A 20,548-nucleotide genomic window follows, 5' to 3' on the forward strand; every position below is an offset into this window, starting at 1 on the left:
ACTGGACCAGCATGGCAGATTATGGTCCATTTCCCTCAGCATGAATTGTTGATGAGGGTACCACCCTGCAGTGGGTTGATAATCGCTGCACTTTACTTTTTTTTTTTTGCACATCTCCAGTCCATAGGTACTTCCCCTGAGTCCAAGGAAGCTCTCATAATTATGGCTAAGGGTTTGCTTACTTCCTTTGCTGCCTCCTTTAATATAACTGGATAGATCCCATCCACCCCAGGTGCCTTTCTTGTGTTTATCTTCAACAATTTCTCCTCAACTTTACTCTCAGTTATTACAAGATTCTCTAGCTTACTGCCACAGTTGAATACACCTCTGGCATTCCCCTCGCTGAATAACTCCTCATGTGTGAATGTCGATGCAAAATATTCATTTAGTTTGTTATCTACCTGAGCAGGATCATCAACAGTTTACCCATCGATATCAAGTGGACCAATCTGATTCATCCCCTTCCTTCTAGAGTTTACATAAGTAAAGAACTCTTTGCTGTTTTTCTTTGCATCCCTTGGCAAAGATTTCTCGAAATCTGCCTTCGCCTGCCTAACCTCCTTTGTAACTTGGTTACAGATCAACTTGTATCTATCGTAGGCTTATGTGTCACGTGTTAATTTGTATGTATCCCATGCATTTTTCTTCTCTGCCATATGTCTCATTAGTTCATCTGACATCCATTTAGTCCTAAACCTTCAACAATATTTCTTAGTTGGTATCTAAAGCCTAGTAGCTTCCAAGATAAGTTCTTTGAATGCTTCCCATTTTGAATTTGCTGTTGGTAACATCATCAGTTGGTCCCACTGTATAAAGTTTAAATACGGTCTCAATAAAATCAAGCCTGTAAGGGAAGAATACAGAGATCAAGTAATATTTATTATCCAATTATAAATAAATATCATACCAACAATGATACCATATTTTGAGGAGTGAGGCGTTCCTGACTTGGTTTATTTTCCAACGATGTTGGTGACAGCTGTTTAGAAGAAGCTTCATCTTCACCACTTGCCGGTGGAAAATCAATACTTATATTTTTTTCAATACAAACTTCAAGAGGACCCTTAGAAGGAGAATGGACGATCTTTATAATTTTTTCTCCATTTTCATCCAATTCTAAACATTCATTTACAGCAGATGAGCTATTAATATTTGAAACTAAAATCTCGGTTTTATTTTCTCTTCCATCACCAAGACACCTGTTCTCCATAGCATCAACCATTCTATTTTTTATATTACTACTACCGCTAACATTTTCAGCAAATACACCAGCAGAAAATTCCGATTGTGGACTAGAAGAAACAGGCTGTGAATTCATTTAAATTCGCTCTCTTAATAATTACACTGACAGTAACTTCCATGTGAAAAACTGTTACGCTTATAATCATACATTCCACCACTAATTAAAACATTCATATACAATATAACAAAAAAAAAAAAAAAAAATTTTTGATAACGAATGAACTAATTTGTAGCGTTTATATTCATTACTACGCTGAGAAGTCAACTGTAACTATAATTTTACTAGGTAAAATTTAATTCACATGCTGAAATCACGTTTGAAGGAATTGCCTGGCAGTTTTGCGGCATATAATTAAGCTTGTGATCTATGAAAATTTTGTAAGGAGCAATTCGCACATCATTCGAAATACCGGCATCAAACAAAAGCAACCGGCATCAAACAAAACATTAAAAATAAATAAATTTGTAATATATTAAAAGGAAAACCACAGATACGTGAAAAAACGTAACAGGTATCACACACACAGACAATATGCCATCAACTAAAAAAAAAAAAAAAAAACATTCCTTCATCGCCCGCCTCCTGTTCGATTTCAAACAAGAAGAGAATAACCAATGATAATTAACAGCACCCTGATATTCAAAACGCATGGAGTTAATACATTGCACAAAAAGATAAGAACAAGCAATTAAGGCTTGTTCTTATCATTCAAAAAAAAAAAAAAAAAAAAAGAAATTATTCTAAGAAAATATCCATATCTTAAAATAATAACGAAGTTTTTGAACCACACAGTCCGATTTTCATCCAACAAAAGTAGAAGCTCCTGGGTATAAAAATTGCAAACGGTTACTCACTGGCCAAAATATTAGAAAACTTTACAATTAGCATGAATTATAACCACAACGTTAGTTCGGTATGCAAAAGTGGGTTGCGACAGTGCAAGATCACAAATTTCTCATTCAGATGAATACTGTTGACACTGTCGCGCTTGGAAAACTATTGTACAAATTGGAGCAGAATGGTATTAAGGGTAAGTTGCTAAAATGGATAAAAGGATGGTTGAGTGGGAGAAGACAGAGGGTGGTAATCAATGGTTGCTGCTTTTCGTGGAATAATGTTATTAGTGGAGTCCCACAGGGTTCAGTGTTGGATCCATTGTTGTTTGTATATTCATCAATGATATTGCTGAAGGTATATCAGGCTTAGTGTCGAAGTTTGCAGATGATACAAAGGTTGGCAGGCTTGTTGATGACAGTAATGGCAGTGTGCTACTGCAATATGATATAGAAAATTTGGGCAGATGGGCTAAGAAGTGGCAACTGAAATTTAACTTTAACAAATGCAAAGTACTGCATATGGGTAGAAGTAACCCCAGAGAAACGTACCAACTGTGTGGTACTACACTTACGGTGGTAGAAAATGAAAAAGACCTGGAAGTAATTGTGTAGTCAGATATGAAGTATTCTGAGCAATGCAGCCAGGCTACCAGGGCAGGTCAATGATATATAGAAATTTTGCTAGCAGGGAAAAGGAGGTGATTGTCCCTCTGTGTAAGGAAATGGTCAGGTCACGCCATGAGTACTACGTACAGGTCTGGAGGCCTCATTTTAGGAAGGATGTAGATTTTCTTGAGCGTGTACAGAGAAGGACAACAAGACTGGTGAGGGGAATGAAGGGATCCTCTTACCAAAAGAGGCTTAAATTCTGCAAATTTCACTGGCTGGAGACTAGGCATCTGCGCGGTGATCTGATTAAGGAGTATAAGGCCTTGAATGGGTTAGCACGCTGAATTCTGATGGGATCCTTCCACTTGTCAGATTACGAACCAAAGGGAGCATACATTCAAATTAAGAAAAGACAGATGTACAATAGATGTGTGGAAATTTGCCTTTAGCCAGCAGGTTGTTAATTGCTGGAACAAACTTCCAACTGTCGTTGTGAAAGTTGATAGGTTAAATAAATTTAAGGAAGAACTGGACAGGCATTTGGAGGGAATGGTGTGATTTTTTTTTTTTTTTTTTTTTTTTTTTTTGGCTGATGCTGCATAAGCTCATACACTTGCTTTCTAGCATCACATGCCACTACTACTACTACTACTACAACTACTACTACTACTACTAATACTGAACGTTTCCCTGAGCTTCAGCAGGAACAACAGTGAATATAAATGCCCACGTTTGCAGACGATATCATCTGATTCATCCGCCTTCCTTTTAGAGAAACGGGATGAATCAGATTAGTCCACTTGATACCGATGGTTCGACTGTTGGTAATCCTGTTCAGATAGCAAACAAATTCGATGAGTATTTTGCATTTATATTCACACATGAGGAGTTCTTAAGGAAGGAAAATGCCAGAATGTTATCAAATTTTAGCAGGGCGCTTAATGATTTTGTAATAACTGAAAGCAAAGTGCAAGAGAAACTGTTGAAATTAAACATAAGAAAGGCACCTGGAGTGGATGGGATTAATCCAATTACAGTAAAGAAGGCGGAAAAGGAACTAAGCAAACCCTCAGCCATAATTATGAGGGCATCTTGCACATCTCCACGGACTGGAGAAGTGCAAATGTGACCCCAATTCACAAAGGGGGATCGAAGAGTGACACGAGTAATTACAGACCAGTTAGTTTAACTTCTGTTCCGGGTAAAATAATGGAGTCACTGGTTAAAGGTGCATTGCAGATTCATCTAGACAAGACTGCAGCAATTATTCAGGCACAGCATGGGTTTGTTAAGGGAAAGTCTTGTCTGACAAATTTAATTGGATACTTTGATGTGGTTACAAAGGAATTAGATGCAAAAAATAATTTTGATAACATGTACTTGGACTTCAGGAAAGCTTTTGAAACTGTTGCGCATGGAAGACAACTGTACAAATTTGGAGCAGAATGTTATTAAGGGTAAGTTACTACAATGGATAAAACGGTGGCTGAGTGGGAGAAGACAGAGGGTGATAATCAACGAATGCTGCTGTTTGTGGACTTAGGTTATTAGTGGAGTTCCACAGGGGTCGGTATTAGGCCCACTGTTGTTCTGTATATTTATCAGTGATAATGATGAAGGTATATTAGGGTTAGTATCGAAGTTTGCAGATGATACAAAGATTGGCAGGGTTGTTATTGACAGTATTGGCAGTGTGCTACTGAAACAGGATCTAGAAAATTTGGGCAGACGGGCTGGGAAATGGCAACTGAAGTTTAACATTGACAAATGCAAAGTACTGCATTTGGGTAGAAAGAATTAAGCCCAGAGGAATGTACCAACTGTATGGTACTACACTTAGTGTGGTATAAAATGAAAAAAACTTGGGAGTAATTGTGCAGTCAGATATCATTTTTTTCTCAGAAATGCAGACAGGCTGCTAGAACAGGTCATGGAGTTTTATCAATGATATACAGGAATTCTGCTAGCAGGGAAAAGGATGGGATTATCCCTTTGTATAAGGCAATGGTCAGGTCACGCCTTGAGTACTACGTACAGGTCTGGAGGCCTCATTTTAGGAAGGATGTAGATTTCCTTGAGCGTGTACAGAGAAGGGCAAAAGATTGGTAAGGGGAATGAAGGGACCCGCTTACCAAGAGGGGCTTAAATTCTTCAAATGGTAGAATCTGGAGACCAGGCACCTGCGAAGTGATTGATCTGATTAAGGTTTATAAGGCCTTGAGAATGGGTTAAGAAACTGAATTCTGATGGAATGCTTCCACTTGCTCAGATTACGAACCTAAGTGCGCATAAATTCAAATTAAGGAAAGAGAGTTGTAGAATAGATTTGTCGAAATTTGCTTTTAGCCAGCGGGTGGTCAATTGCTGGAACAAACTTCCAACTGTAATTTTGGAAGCTGATAGCTTAAATAAATTCAAGGAGGAACTGGACAAGCATTTACAGGGAATGGTTGTGTGAATATATATATGTATATATATATATATATATATATATATATATATATATATATATATATATATATATATATATATATATATATATATATATATTTTTTTTTTTTTTTTTGGCTAATGCTATGTGCTTGCTTTCTTGCATATGCCTCTGCCGCTATTTCTATTATTATTACTATTACATTATGCTACTCAACAGTGTCTGGAAAATTTGAGCAGATGGGCTGCGAGGTGGCAACTGAAGTTTAACATTGACAAATGCAAAGTACTGCATATGTGTAGCAGTAATTCCAGTGTAATGTATCAACTTAGGGAAGAGGTGAATGAAAAAGACCTAGGGGTAGTTATGCAGTGAGGTATGATATTTTTGAGCAGGGCTGAGAGTCTCCAAGAGTAGCTCATGATGTCTTGTCATTGATCTACAGGACTTTTCCCAACATGAATATGGAGGTGATTTTCCCTTGTATAAGGCAATGGTCAGGACACACCTAATACTCTATATAGATCTGGTAGCATCATTTTAGGAAGAATGTACAGCTGCAAGAACAAGTACAGGAAAGGACAATGAGATTGGTGAAGGGAACAAAGGGTTTCTCTTAGGAAGAAAAGCTTAAGTTTTTCAAATTGCATTGTCTGGACACTACAGTCCTATGATGCAATCTGAATAAGGAGTATAAGGGCTTGAATGGTTTGAACAAATTCAATGCTGATAGGTTCCTTCCTCTTTAGATTAATCACCTGAGGGGACATAAATTCAAATTATGGAATGAAAGTTGTAGAATAAATGTGCTGAAATTTGTGTTTAGACAGCGGGTGCTTGATTGCTGGAATAAACTTCCATCTGTCTTCGTCGAAGTTGACGGCTTAAATAAATTCAATAAATTTGGAGAGAATGGATGGGTGAAATGGGAAGGTTTTTTTTTTTTTTTTTTTTTTACTGATGCTGTATAAGGTTGCTTTCGTGCATCATATGCCACTACTCATGCTATTGCCACCAGCTATGCAGAGATATAGTGTGAGCCAGCAAATTAGAATGTCTTATAATATGCGATTTTAGCTTTCCGGATATTGACTGTAAGTTGTATGTTGATCACTTGCACATTAAGAAGACTTTCGTGGAATTTTTGGATGACTCTTTTCTACAGCAGCATTTTAGAGAATAAAGAAAAGGAAGGAAAAGTCTTGATCTGGTTATCAGCAGGGATTCTTCGTGGATTGAGAATCTGCATGTAAAGGACCCACTGGGGGATAGCCATCGCAGTGTACTAATGTGGAATTTAATTAAAGGCATAACTACTGTGAAAGGTAAAGAGAAAGGCTTTTGCTTTCGTAAAGGTGACTACAGAGATCTCAGGCAGTTTTTAAATTGTATGCAGTGGGACCAATTGATGATTACCAATAGCAAATTCAAAATGGGAAGTTCATAGGGGAGTAATCAAAGAATTCTATTTCTTTGTTGGCATGAAAAGCCACTATGCTTTTAATACCAACAAAGAAATAGAGCTATAAAACTTCCATTTACTGCCCAACTTCAAACTTACAGAACAAACTTTTCTTATTCCTCATTTATCCCTTCAATTTCCGTTTTCTGGAACAAATTCCCCACACAGGTATTTCCTGAAAATTACAATCTACATAAGGTCAATCAATGTCTTCTTTCATTTCCTGAATATTCATCACACGAACTGTACTAAGCAGTAGAGTTCTAATATATTTTGTGTTGTAGTTTTAATTGAAAAAAAAAAAAAAAAAACCATATGTGCAATTAAAAATTCTGAAGCACGCACACAACTTATATAGGGTGTTTCACGTAAAACCAGCTGGCCTCATATCGGTGTGATATTCATTTTTGAACAACTCCCGTGCAAAGTTGTTCAAACAATGAAATTTAGCTAAATAATTTCAGTTTGTGTTGCTCAACACACAGTTGGCGTTTAGCGCTTGTAAGTGATAATGTGTGAGAGTATCGTCAAGAATCCATATTAAATAAACATTATTCCATAATAATGGGCAGTTTTCACTCCGTGGCTGAGTTAGTCGGTCTCAGGCGTAGATAGCAAGATTTTAATCCCCCAGAAAGTGGGGTTTTTTCGTCCAGCAAACAGGCAAATCGACCAGAGAACACACACAATTTACAGACAAAATAAATATATGGGTAGATGTAATCATTTTCAGGGGACCCTAATATCATATATATTTTTTTTTAATGTTGCTTGTTTTCGTGTACTTTACTACCTGAAATAGGGGCTCACATCTGGTGAGTATGGGCTTGGCACACCCAGGGTCCTGGGCTGGATATCATCTTTCTTTTCTTTCTTGGTGATTCTCTCTCTCTCTCTCTCTCTCTCTCTCTCTCTCTGTCAGGGTAACTGGGGAAATTTTTTTTTCTAGTACAGCATAAGCCTTAGGCTTCCTTGCACCATATGGCTAATAATAATAATAATAATACAATACAATTTATTTTTATCAAGAGAATTTGTTTACAATAAATGAACTTATTAAGAAAAGTAAATTTCTTGACAACAAGTTGTAATTCTTCATTTACAACAGTTTTTGCATACAAATTTGTTATCTAACAGAAAAGATAATGAAATCACAACACATAGTACATTGAACACACTGCAAACAGAGATAGCAATTTATCTACATAGCAATTCTAATCTACTATATCATTGAGTATCAAAAATTTTATTATTAAGAATTTTAATTTGGAACTAGAATAATTTCTCCTGAGCCTGAAATCTACACTAGCCAACAAGTTGTTTATTATATTCATTGTATACCTCATCTTCAAATCTATTTAGTACCCTAGGGTAAGGTTACTAGGGTGAGGTTTTTGAACCCAAAAACAATTGCTTTTGGGTTCCTTAAATTATGTGAGTCATTTCTTTGCAGATTCGACTCTTCAAAAATAGTGTTAAGATTTTTCAAGATTAAATTTAACTTCAGTTTTTGAACTGGATAAAGTACATTTTATATTTCAACAAAAATTGCCTTCTATTATTCAGGTCATTCCAAAAGTTTGTCCCCATTAAAAGTCTCAAAATCCTGTTAATTAAGTTGTTTATTTCCCTTATTTCAGTTATATTTGCTGTGTCCATACATTTATTAAATAATTGAATTGGGAGTCCACTAATGCATAATGTAAGGTAACTTTTGTTGTAAGGTTTAACTTATTCTTAATGTAGTAAAAAATTACACATAAAATCTCATTTTTTTGTAAAAATTTGTTATATGGAACTTAGACTGTAATCAATCCATAACCCATGGTAACAATGATTTGAACTTCTATAGTTAGACATTTGCAATTCTGGAAATTCTGATCATGTAGGCATTCATGTTTATGTAATTTAATAGAGGGATGAATGTCCAAGGTTTGATGAGGAATTCTAATTACCAAAAATTTTGTTTTTTCAAAGCTGAGTGCTAATTTATTATCATGCAACCAAGTTTGTAAATGTATTACTTCCTGCTGTAAATCTTTAGCCATTTTTGTCAGGTTCCTTCCAATTGTATATAAGATTATATCATCTGCATAAATTTTTATAAAGGAGTTCTTTGTTATTTCCAATATGTCATTTATATAGACGTTGAACATGATTGGCCCTGCATGTGTGCCCTGAGGTACTCCTCTCTTTACATTATATGATTTTCCCTTTGTATTTTCTACTTCAACTTATTTTCCTTTCGGTTAAATAACATGCTAAGAGTTGATTGATACTTCCCCTTATACCATATTTCAGTAATTTTTATTGAAATATTGGGATATCACTTAAGTCATATGCTTTGGTCAAATCTATAAATAAAATCATTATGAAGTTATTGTTGTTTAAATGTAAGTTAAAAGAGTTTACTAAATTCTCTAATGATGTGTGTGTGCTCTTGGCTTTAAATTGAAACCCTATTGCGTGACGTACTTAATACTCCTTTTGCCACCTACTTAATACTCCTTTTGCCCTCATTACAGCAGTTATCTGACGTGGCATTGATTCAACAAGATTGCGGAAGCGTTCGGGAGGTATGGCCAACCAGGCTATATGTAATGCGACCAGCAATGCAGGTATGGAGGTGGTTGGTATATCCAGACGCCTGATATGCATTTCCATGGTTCCCACAAGTGTTCTATGGGATTCATATCGACAGAATTCGGAGGCCAATCGATATGCTGGAAGTCAGAACTGTGTTCCTCAAACCATTCCTGCACATCAAGTGCCCGATGGCTCGGCGCATTGTCATCTTGGAAGACACCATCATCATTCGGGGAAAAACTGTAACATAGCAGGTTGTATACAGTCAGCAAGTAGTTGACGATATCGGAGACCAGTGATATGTTGTCCCACATGCACCAGGGGTCCAAGTTCCTGCCAGTGAAATACACACCACACCACACCACACCTCCACCGGCCTTAACCTTTGATGCCAAGCATGATGGATCAAGATCATCATGTTGTTTACGCCAAATCCATACCCGACCATCCATGGTGTGGAGTAAATAACGTGACTCATCCGACCAGCACAACTTCTTCCAATCTTCTAACGTCCAACTTGCATGCTCTTTGCACCAGGTGAGTCTTTTACGCCGATGAGCCTTGGTTAGGAGAGGATGCCCTAGGGGTTCTCTGCTGATATAGCCCATACGTGCGACGCATGGTCATGCCCGATATTGTTCTGGGTTGTATGGCCCGAAATTGGCCCATGTTGTATTGGGTAGTCAACTCTTCAACAGTGCTGCACCTGTTAATCTGTACGAGTCGTCGGACCGGGCGCTCACCTCTGACTTCAACCTTTTGTTGACCTTTTCTGTGTATCCGTCGGGTCGTTGTTTGACCATTTTGATGCCAGTCCTGGTACACTTTAACTACGGCGGCTCTCGAACACTCCACCAGTTCAGCCATTTGGGAAATCGAGGCAGCAGCTTGTCGAGCTCCCACTATCTGTCCTTTATCAAAGTCCGATAAATCCTTCCTTTTACTCATCACGCTCGGAATTTTACTACCTACTGAACACTGACATCTTATCTATGCCACGGAGGTTGACTAACTGCACACTCTTATTCAGTTTTCAAAGGGGTGGTCATAATTCAGTGATCACTCAGAGCATATATAACATTTATTCCTTTGCTGATCTTCTCAGGCTGTACTATCAACATTAATTTTATCTGTCTCGTTAGCAGCTACTTCCCTAGCCAAAGAACCCCTTACCACACCTGAGACCGACCAAGTCAGCCACGGAGCGAAAAAATCCCATAAAAGTTCCTCGCATCATCGACGGGATTCGAACCTGGATCTTTTCCACTCGGTGTGGGGAGGACGGTGACGATATCACTGTGCTACACGCATAGACAGAGCCATGATTAATATGTTGGTGTGCTTTTTGTGTTGTTCATCTAGCCACTTAGTGGGAAGCACGATCACCAAGGAAGGCATATCAGAGCATCTGCCCATGGCATGAGGAGCCATGCCAGGAGAAAATAGAGACATCTGATGGGGTTTGCTTCTGGCAGAGAGAAAGCCCAAATGAATGAAAAAAGAATCGGGGTAAAATTTTGTCTCCCCAACTTGAACGATACAAGAAATATGTTTTTAAACCTCTGTCATAATGCTCACCAGGCCTTCACAGCTTGTTCTTCCTTAACGGTCATGGATCGTGTGAAAAATATTTTCACTTTTCAGCCCTTTCGCTTACTTTCAAGAAGTAATTTTGCCTAATAGTGCCTGATATTTTTTTTTACGGTCTGTACAACGAACATAGCGTCACTTGACAGAGCGAAGCTTTACTTTCGATTTCAAACACCCCAGGGGTGCGCTCGCCGTAATACTACACTCTGTGACGTCACCTGTTCTCCGGTGTAACTCCGTGCATGGTACAGTATGCACGGAGTTACACCTGAGAACAGGTGTTACTCCGTGCATGGAACAGTATCCATTTAATTCTTCCCCCCACATAGTTGACTCGTGAGAATAACACAATTCTTAGGGAGCGCAGTTGAGGGGAAGTGGAGGGGATATATTTGAAAAGGGGAAAAACAAGACACACACAGACACACGGTTAACTTTGAGCAAGACATGACGGAAGGAAAGAGTAGTGATAGTTTTGGCCGATTTTGTCATTGTGGAAAGAAGAGATAAATTAATAATTACGAGGGAAAAGATGAGAAAAGAACTATATTGATGTCTGGAACAGATTTCCCCCCCCGAGGCGTTGCAGAATATTTTCGGGTAAGTCAACCCCTATTGTTTAATAACAAACAGTATTAAATCACCCAAAAGCCGAACCTATTACCTGCATACGTTTTAATGCATTTATAAGACATCTTTCCTCACATATATATATATAAATATACCCCGACAATTGGATTATTTTCTTAGAACTCAGTTTAATTGATAGTGCCACTTATTAATTTAATTGTCAAATATTAATTACACTATTAAGTTAATATAATTCCCTGTTCTAGTGTTTGAACAAGGTTATGTTATGACAAACACAAAGAATTTTGTACTTGATAGAGAATTAGTGTAAAAGTCACATGAAGAACATTACAAAATTATAATATTGCTAAAGCAAGATACTGCTTTTATCCAGTTAGTTTACTTAACAATTACATACCAATTAATCTAACTTATGTACCAATTATATTGTACTCAGTTGTATACATATATGTTAAATAAACCCTTTTGGTTTGTTAATATTTACGTCAAGACCATTTTTTCTAGATACACACAATTCACTTAACAATCTTTTTTTAAAAAAGAATCATTAATTGCGGTCATTTAGGGGGCCCCTTATCTAAGAGGGACCTCTGGATGAAAATCACAGCGCGTCTAGATGTTGCAATTGTTCTTTACTCCTCAGAGTAAATTTAGAACACTAGATTAATTTGTCCTAACTAAATCACTAGTCGATCAGATCGAAGCTCAGGCCTCATGGAATGCTAATGTTAGTGATGAGTTCGTCAGGAAAACCATTTTATATACACTTGAATGTTGAGTAATTGTAATAGTTGATTGTCTTAATTGCTAGGTGATAAAGGTTTCCCGGCGAACGCACTATAACAGGAGAGCTTGTTAACAATCGTTCCAAACTAAGCTGCATGTTCTGGGTCTCACAGATTCCCTTCTCTGCCCTTGCAGCAACAATGAAGACCGGAGTCACTGATTGCCTTCTTTAGGTGATTATTCCCTTGTATAAGGCAATGGTCAGGCCACACCTAGAGTACTGTATACAGGCCTGGAGGCCTCATTTCAAGAAGGATGTAGAGCTGCTGGAACGAGTACAGAGAAGGGCAACAAGATTAGTGAATGGAACAAAGGGGTGCTCTTACGAAGAAAGGCTTAAGTTTTGCAAATTACAGTGTCTGGAGACTAGGCACCAGCGAAGTGATCTGATAGAGGTGTATAAAGCCTTGAATGGTTTGAGCATGCTCAATGCTGATGGGATTCTTCCTCTTGCTCAGAATAATCACCTGAGAGGGCATAAATTCAAATTGAGGAAAGATAGATGTAGGATAGACGTGCGGAAATTTGCCTTTAGCCAGCGGGTGGTTGGTTGGTGGAACAGACTTCCATCCCTTGTCGTGGAAGTTGATAGCCTAAATAAGTTTAAGGCTCAGCTGGACAGGTATTTCGAACGAACAGAGGGGTGAAGTGGAAGTGGGTTTTTTTTTTTTTTTTTTTGGCTGATGCTGCATAAGCTTGCTTTCTTGCATCAAATGCCTCTAGTAATGCTAATGCTAATGCTAATGCTAAAATACTCTTTCAGATTATCAGGTATCTGAGCACGATCATTAACAGTTGAACCATCGATTTCAAGTGGACCAATCTGATTCATCCTCTTCCTTCTATAGTTTATATATCTAAAGAAGTACTTCCTGTTTTTCTTAGCATCCTTTGCCAAAGATTTTTCGTAATTTTCTTTCGCTTACCTATCTTTCTTTGTGACTTGATTACAGATTAGCTTATAACTGTCATAAGCTTCTGTGTCGCCTGATAATTTATATGCATCCCATGCCTCTTTCTTCTCTGCCATAAGTCACATTAGTTCATCTGGCATTAATTTATTCGAAAACTTTTTGTTTTACAGTGATTAAAAACTTTTGAGATGGATGGTTTTAAGAAAGTTTTGGCTTTCGTTGTTTAATCGTTACTCCTGTTAAACCTGTACCACGATAAGAACTTTTTAAAAATCTGAGACTGATGGTTTCAGACTGCTGAAATCAAATAGCCCGTGCAGTATTTTTATTTAGGAGGCCAACGTCATAATTTCAGGTCACAATTTTCTTCGCATCTCTTTGTATTTCTTTCCATTTATCTACATTTCTTCTGTGTGTGCTGGCCTAATAAAAAGTTCGTTTTTTTTTTTTTTGTCAGATATCTCTGTTTTGATATCTGACAAAAAATAGAACGGTAATTGTATTGTGATTTCGCAAGTTAATTTACATATTAAGAATAGCACTTCCTAACTTGAGATCAACTGTTATAATTTAAGAAAATAAAACAGATAGCTGGTGTTGAACAGAATGAGTTTTTTTTTGGGGGGGGGGAGGGGTTTAGGCGCATCAGTGAGAGTTCATTTGATGTGTTTGTAATTTGCGTGTTCTGTGGTCTATTTACCTGTTTGCTGGATGAAACCATGGTTTCCAGGAATAAAATCCGAGACACCTGTGAGCAACTAACAGAGATATGTAGTAGTAGTAGTAGTGGCATGTGATGCAAGAAAGCAAGTGTGTGATCTTATGCAGCGTCAGCCAAAAAAAATCGCACCATTCGCTCCAAATGCCTGTCCAGTTCCTCCTTAAATATATTTAACCTATCAACATCCACAACGACAGATGGAAGTTTGTTCCAGCAATTAACCACCCGCTGGCCATAGGCAAATTTCCGCATATCTATTCTACCTCTGTCTTTTTTTAATTAGAATTTATGGCCCCTTAGGTTCATAATCTGAACAAGTAGAAGGATCCCATCAGAATTCAGCGTGCTCAACCCATTCAAGGGCTTATACACCTCAATCAGACACCGCGCAGGTGCCTCTCTTGGTAAGAGGATCCCTTCATTCCCCTCACCAATCTTGTTGCCCTTCTTTGTACACGCTCAAGCAAATGAGCGTGTACAGAGGCCTCCCGTACAGATCTGCAGGCCTAAAATGAGGCCACCAGACCTGTACGCAGTACTCAAGGCGTGGCCCGACCATTGCCTTATACAGAGGGACAATCACTTCCTCTTTCCTGCTAGCAAAATTCCTATATATCATTGACAAAACCCCATGACTTGCCCTGGCAGCCTGTCTGCATTGCTCAGAAAACTTCATGTCTGACTGCACAATTACTCCCAGGTTTTTTTCATTTTCTACCGCCTTAAGTGTAATACCACTTAACAGTTGGTACGTTTCTGTAGGGTTACTTCTACCCATATGCAGTACTTTGCATTTGTCAAGGTTAAACTTCAGTTGCCACTTCTTAGCCCATCTGCCCAAATTATATAGATCCTGTTGCAGTAGCACACTGCCATTACTGTCATTAACCATCCTGCCAACCTTTGTATCATATGCAAACTTCGACACTAAGCCTGATATACCTTCATCAATATCATTGGTAAATATACAAAACAATAGAGGACCCAACACCGAACCCTGTGGGACTCCATTAATAACATTAGTCCACGAAGAGCAGCACCCATTAATTACCACCCTCTGTCTTCTCCCACTCAACCATCCTTTTATCCATTGTAGCAACTTATCCTTAATAGCATTGGGCTCCAATTCGTGAAGGACCATATACATTTCTGACATCACCGACAGGATTTGAACTTTTCCACTGGGTAGGGAAAAGACGGCGACTTTACCAAACGTTTATCCACAAGAGCACAAATGGTCACAGTTTTATAACCTGGCAAGAAATTAGTGTCATCGTTTGGCAGTACAGTACTACGAAGCTGCAGAGAATGTCAAACGTACCTACCGACAGGTGGCAGAAGTCTGGTGTCGAGAAAAAACAAATATAAATTGGTTCAATACGAATTTATGTTGTGGTCACAGAGTATCTTACCATTCTGTGATTGTGGTAAATTATTTTTTTGAGCCTTAAGAAGTGCAGTTGTAAGTGATTGTCTTTTAATTTTTACATATTGCTGATCCACAAAAGTGTATGACTTTGTTAACACAGAATACGACGGTTTGTGGCCAACGTCGTAGATATATGGCAAAAATTCTCGGTATTTAGACCCCTCCGTTTCTTAAAATTGTTTTGAACTGAACCAATTTGTGTATTAAAATGTGCGTCTTCAGAAGTCGGTAAATCGTGATATGTTTATGACCGTATCACATTATTTGTAGCGCAAATATGAAAGTCTATATATTTTAGATTTACGATGTTTTTATTGTAACATCCCAGTATTAGTAGAGGCATTTGATGCAAGAAATCAAGCTTATATAACATCCTTCTTAATGATGCCTAAAGACGTATATGCAGTACTTAAGGTGTTGCCTGACCATTGCTTATACAAGGGAATAATCACCTTATTCCTGCTAGCAAAATTCCTGTATATCATTGAGAAGATGACATCAGCTACTCTTACAGCCTGTCTGCACTGCTCAGAAAACTTTATCTGACTGCACTATTATCCCCAGGTCTTTTTCATTCTCTGATACACTGAGTGTTGTACCACACATTTGGTATGTTACTCTGGGGTTACTGTACTTTACATTTGTCAATGTTAAACTTCAGTTGCTACTTCTCAGCCCATCTGCTTAACTTTTCTACATCCTGTTGCAGTAGTGTACTGTCATTAATGTACTTAACAACCCTGCCAACCCTCGTATTGTCTGCAAACTTGGACATTAACCCTGATATACCTTCATCATTGTCATTGATAAATACAGAAAATAGCAATGGGCCCAACATGGACCATTAATAACAGGGATCCGAATTGGGACCCTAATATTAATAGGGTGACACCACTAATAATATTAGTCCATGAAGAGCAGTGTCCATTGATTACTACTCTGGTTTTTCCCACTCAACCATCCTTTTATCCATAGCAGCGACTTGCCCTAAATGCCATACTACTCCAATTTGTACAGTAGTCTTCCATGTCAACTGTATCAAACACTTTCCAAAAATCCAATTATACGATATCAAAATTATTTTTTGCATCCAATTCCTTTGTGACCACATCATAGTATCCAATCAAATTGGTCAGACAAGACTTCCCCTTAACAAACCCATGCTGTGTGCGAGATATAACTGAAGTCTTGTCTAGATGATCCTGCAATGCTTCTTTAACCAGTGCCTCCATTAATTTTCCTGAACAGAAGCTAAACTAACAGGTCCATAATTACTTGTGTTGCCCTTTTATCCTCCTTTGTGAATTGGGGTCACATCTGTGCATCTCCAGCTCATGGGTAACACCCCCCCCCCCCCCGATTCCAAGGATGTAAAGAATACATAAGTTCAAGGAAGAGTTGGACAAATGTTTGGAGTGAATGGATTGATGAAATGGGAAGTTTTTTTTTTTTTTTGGCTGATGCTGTATAAGCTTGCTTTATTGCATCATATGGCTCTACTAATGCTGATGTTCTCATAATTATGCCTAAATGTTTGCTTATTTCCTTTGCTACCTCCTTTAATATAACTGGATAGATCCCATCCACCCCAGGTGCCTTTCTTATGTTCAACTTCAACATTTCACCTCCACTTATATCCCAGTTATTACAAATTCATTTATCTTCCTGTTAGAGTTTGATAAACTTTTGGCCTCCACTTCCCTACACACTTCCTCATGTTCGAATGATGTAGATACAAAAAATACCCATTTAGTTTGTCAGCTACCTCAGCCGATCATCAACAATCGAACCATCAGTATCAAGTGGACCAAACTGATTCATTCCCTCCTTCTAGAATTTATATAAGTAAAGAAATCTTTGCTGCTTTTCTTTGCATCCTTTGCCAAAGATTTCTCATCTGCCTTTGTTTGCCTAACCTCCTTTGTGACTTAATTGTAGATTGCAGACTAATAACATTAGTCTGCAATCTACAATTTGTCTGCCATCATTGGCTAATGTTATTAGTGGAGCCCCACAGAGCTCGGTGTTGGGTCCACTATTGTTTTGTGTATTTATCAATGATATTGATGAAGGTATATCAGGCTTAGTGTTGAAGTTTGCAGATGATACAAAGGTTGGCAGGCTTGTTAATGGCAGTGTGCTACCGCAACAGGATCTAGAAAATTTGGCAGATGGGGTGAGAAGTGGCAACTGAAGTTTAACCTTGACAAATGCATACTGCATATGGGTAGAAGTAACCCCAGAGAAACGTACCAACTGTGTGGTACTACACTTATGGTGGTAGAAAATGAAAAAGACTTGGGAGTAATTGTGCAGTCAGATATGAAGTTTTCTGAGTAATGCAGACAGGCTGCCAGGGCAGGTCGTTGTGTTTTGTCAATGATATATAGGAATTTTGCTAGCAGGGAAAAGGAGGTGATTTCTCTCTCTTTATAAGTCAATGGTCGCCTTGAGTACTGCATACAGGTCTGGAGGTCTCATTTTAGGAAGGATGTAGATTTGCTTGAGCGTGTACAGAGAAGGGCAGCAACAAGATTGGTGAGGGGAATGAAGGGGTCCTCGTACCAAGAGAAGCTTAAGTTCTGCAAATTGCACTGGCTAGAGACTAGGCACCTGAGAGGTGATCTGATTGAGGTGTATAAGGCCTTGAATGGGTTGAGCACGCTGAATTCTGATGGGATCCTTCCACTTGTTCAGAATATGAACCTAAGGGGGCATAAATACAAATTAACGCAAGACAGATGTAGAATAGATGTACGGAAATTTGCCTTTAGCCAGCGGGTGGTTAATTGCTGGAATTAACTTTTATCTGTCGTTGTGGAAGTTGATAATTTAAATAAATTTATGGAGGAACTGGACAAACATTTAGAGAGAATTGTTTTGTAATTTTTTTTTTTTTTTTTTTTTTTGGCTGATGCTGCATAAGCTCATACACTTGCTTTCTTGCATCCCATGCCACTACTACTACTAGCTGATATCTACCATAATCGTCTGTCACCTGATAATTTATATTAATCACAATCATTTTTCTTCTCTACCACGAGATTTATTAGTTCATCTGGTATCCATTTAGTTGTAATTCTTGAAAGTATTTGTTAGTTGGGACCAAAAGCCTAGTAGCTTCCAACATTACTTCCTTGAATGTTTCCCATGGTAACATCATCGTTGGTTCCATTGTATAGAATTTAAAAACTGTCTGGTACCACTGTAGTCACCTTTACGGTATCGAAAATCCTTTCCTTTACCACTGATGGTAGTTAAATCTTTGAGTAAAATGCACATCAGCCCACTGTTATCGCTGCCACCTAGTAGTTCCTTATCTTTAGATTCTTAATGCATAAAGAATCACTGCTGATAGTCAGATCAAGAGTATTAATCTCTCTGGTTGCTTTTCGAATATACTGCTGTAGAAAACAATCATCCAATAAAGCCATGAAAGCCTTGGTATTGTGCAAGTGACCAACCCACCAGTTTGATTCATTAACCAACAAGGTAAAAACCTCCATTATAAGACAGTCCGACTTGCTGGCCCACTCTGTTTCACTGTACTGTTGTTCTTTTTACTCATCAAAGTCATTAGTCCTATAACGCACTCCTACTCTCAATTTTGCTTTCCCAGTGCTCATGTCACACTAAACTGGCTCAACATTGCACTGTTCACCCATGTCAACTGGATGCACTATCTTAGATTTTGTGTTTCGTAACAGCATAACCCCCTCTTTCCTTCCTATCCTGTCAATGCTTTCTATACAAAAATTCCAATTCTGCATTCCTTATCTGTGTGATACCACATTTCTGATACCCAGCAATATCTGTCTTTGATGTCTTGACCAGCACATCAAATTCATCAAATTTATTTACTCCTAGCATTGGTATATGAAGTTTACACGCACCTGCTCTTATTCTTAGTTATAACAGCCCATGTATTTACTTATCACTCCCAGCTGTCCTTGAAATCCCCATCACCTTGCTTTCTAGCCTTCTGCTTATTCCAATAGAAGCAGTGCAAAAATCAATTTCACCCTGCCTGCAACTACTGTTAATTTATTAGTCTGTGAATCCCTCCAAGCTAGCAGCTTTTCGACCCACCTAACAGTGCCTTGATAGCATCAGCAATCAGTTATATAGATAATTTATTATTGTATTTCATGGAGTTACGAGATGCTACATTTCCACATAGAGTTTTTGGTGTTAATCTGGGGAATTACTCTAATCTTACTGACAAAGTTCACTAATAATGAAAGGTTAGAATATGTTTATTAATAGTTAACTGTTTAAACATATCTCCTCGCTAACATTATCCTTCTTCATTGGTGCATCTAGCTTTTTTTTTTTTGTTTTGTCTTTGTGGGGAGATTGAACTTGTACATTCTGCATTGGTAGCTTTACGGGCATCAACACTTGGCCGCAATTGCCTAATATTCATGTATAATGTTCTGGGGTAGGTTTTTTTACTCTGACCTGGTAGCATCTATACTACATCTTTTTTTTTTTTTTTTTTTTTGCTTAAAGTAATTGAAAAGTAAATAACGAAAAGTAAATCTTGTTTTCATTTTGATGCTTACGTTCCATTAATCTAACAGAACAAATATAATATATGCTCCTCATATTGTAATTTACGGTTAATGAAATGCAACATGTTTCACACACATTTTACATATTAAACACTTGTATACTGTCAATGTTTTTGTAATGCTGTTTACTTATTCTTCTGGATTTTAATAACAATTGAAATATAATAGCTACTTAATTATTCTGCCATGTTTCTGCTGATGGCCTCCGTAGCAGAGTGGTTAGGAGTGCAGTAGCACACGCTCTTTGAATAGACTGGGGTTCAAACCCCTGGCTGCTAAATATGGTTTGATCTGCCAACCCGCACTGGACCAGTGTCACAGGTTATGGTCCATTTTCCTCAGCATGAATTGTTGAGGAGGCTTCCATCCTGCAGTGGGTTGATAATGGCTGCAGTTTCCTTTTTTTTAAAATGTTTCTTCCGTGATTAATATGGGAATCTTTCCTCAACCACTGTTTTGAGATAAGTTTTATATTTGTATATCAAAATTTTGCAATCCACTGTTTTTTTTTTTTTTTTTTTTTAAGATGTATGCGGTTCAGTCCCTTTTCTTTAAACAAAAGAATATGGCAATTATTGCTTCGTAATGAGTAGATCTGGTGGAAAATACGGTGTATGTTAAGTACCAAATTAAGAAAATGAGGGATCAATATGTTTTCTGTAAGTGTGAGTATTTTTTTTGGTCAGTTTGCTTTAAAGAAAACACCATCAACCCGAGACTTTGCCATATTGTGAAAAAAAGCGCATAAAAATTAATGACTTAATGTCATTAATCTT

The 20,548-nt window shown here is 37.8% G+C and overlaps 2 protein-coding genes across 7 annotated transcripts in view; one reads left to right on the top strand and one right to left on the bottom strand.

Annotated features, from left to right (window-relative positions):
• LOC150082003 (uncharacterized) overlaps window positions 1-1,408 on the bottom strand; it is a 422,573-nt gene extending 421,165 nt beyond the window's left edge. For all 3 annotated transcript variants that reach the window (XM_090379050.1, XM_090379049.1, XM_090379051.1), the window contains exon 1: window positions 908-1,408. In XM_090379050.1, the coding sequence (XP_090235176.1) occupies window positions 908-1,318 (411 nt within the window). In that variant the 5' untranslated portion in view covers window positions 1,319-1,408. The remainder of the gene's footprint in view (window positions 1-907) is intronic.
• A 13,693-nt stretch (window positions 1,409-15,101) lies between these two features.
• The window catches only part of FRG1 (FSHD region gene 1), a 164,778-nt gene continuing 159,331 nt past the window's right edge, over window positions 15,102-20,548 (top strand). For 2 of the 4 annotated variants that reach the window (XR_016547299.1, XM_090379898.1), the window contains exon 1: window positions 15,120-15,231. The gene's annotated coding sequence lies outside the window, so the exon portion shown is untranslated. Of the gene's footprint in view, window positions 15,232-15,304; window positions 15,348-20,548 lie in introns of those variants that run through there. The other 2 variants (XR_016547300.1, XR_016547301.1) reach the window with 2 other exon arrangements.

This window comes from Mastigoproctus giganteus, chromosome 8 (genome assembly GCF_048544385.1).
Source record: "Mastigoproctus giganteus isolate SK-2022 chromosome 8, ASM4854438v1, whole genome shotgun sequence".
NCBI classification, from domain to species: Eukaryota; Metazoa; Arthropoda; class Arachnida; order Uropygi; family Thelyphonidae; genus Mastigoproctus; species Mastigoproctus giganteus.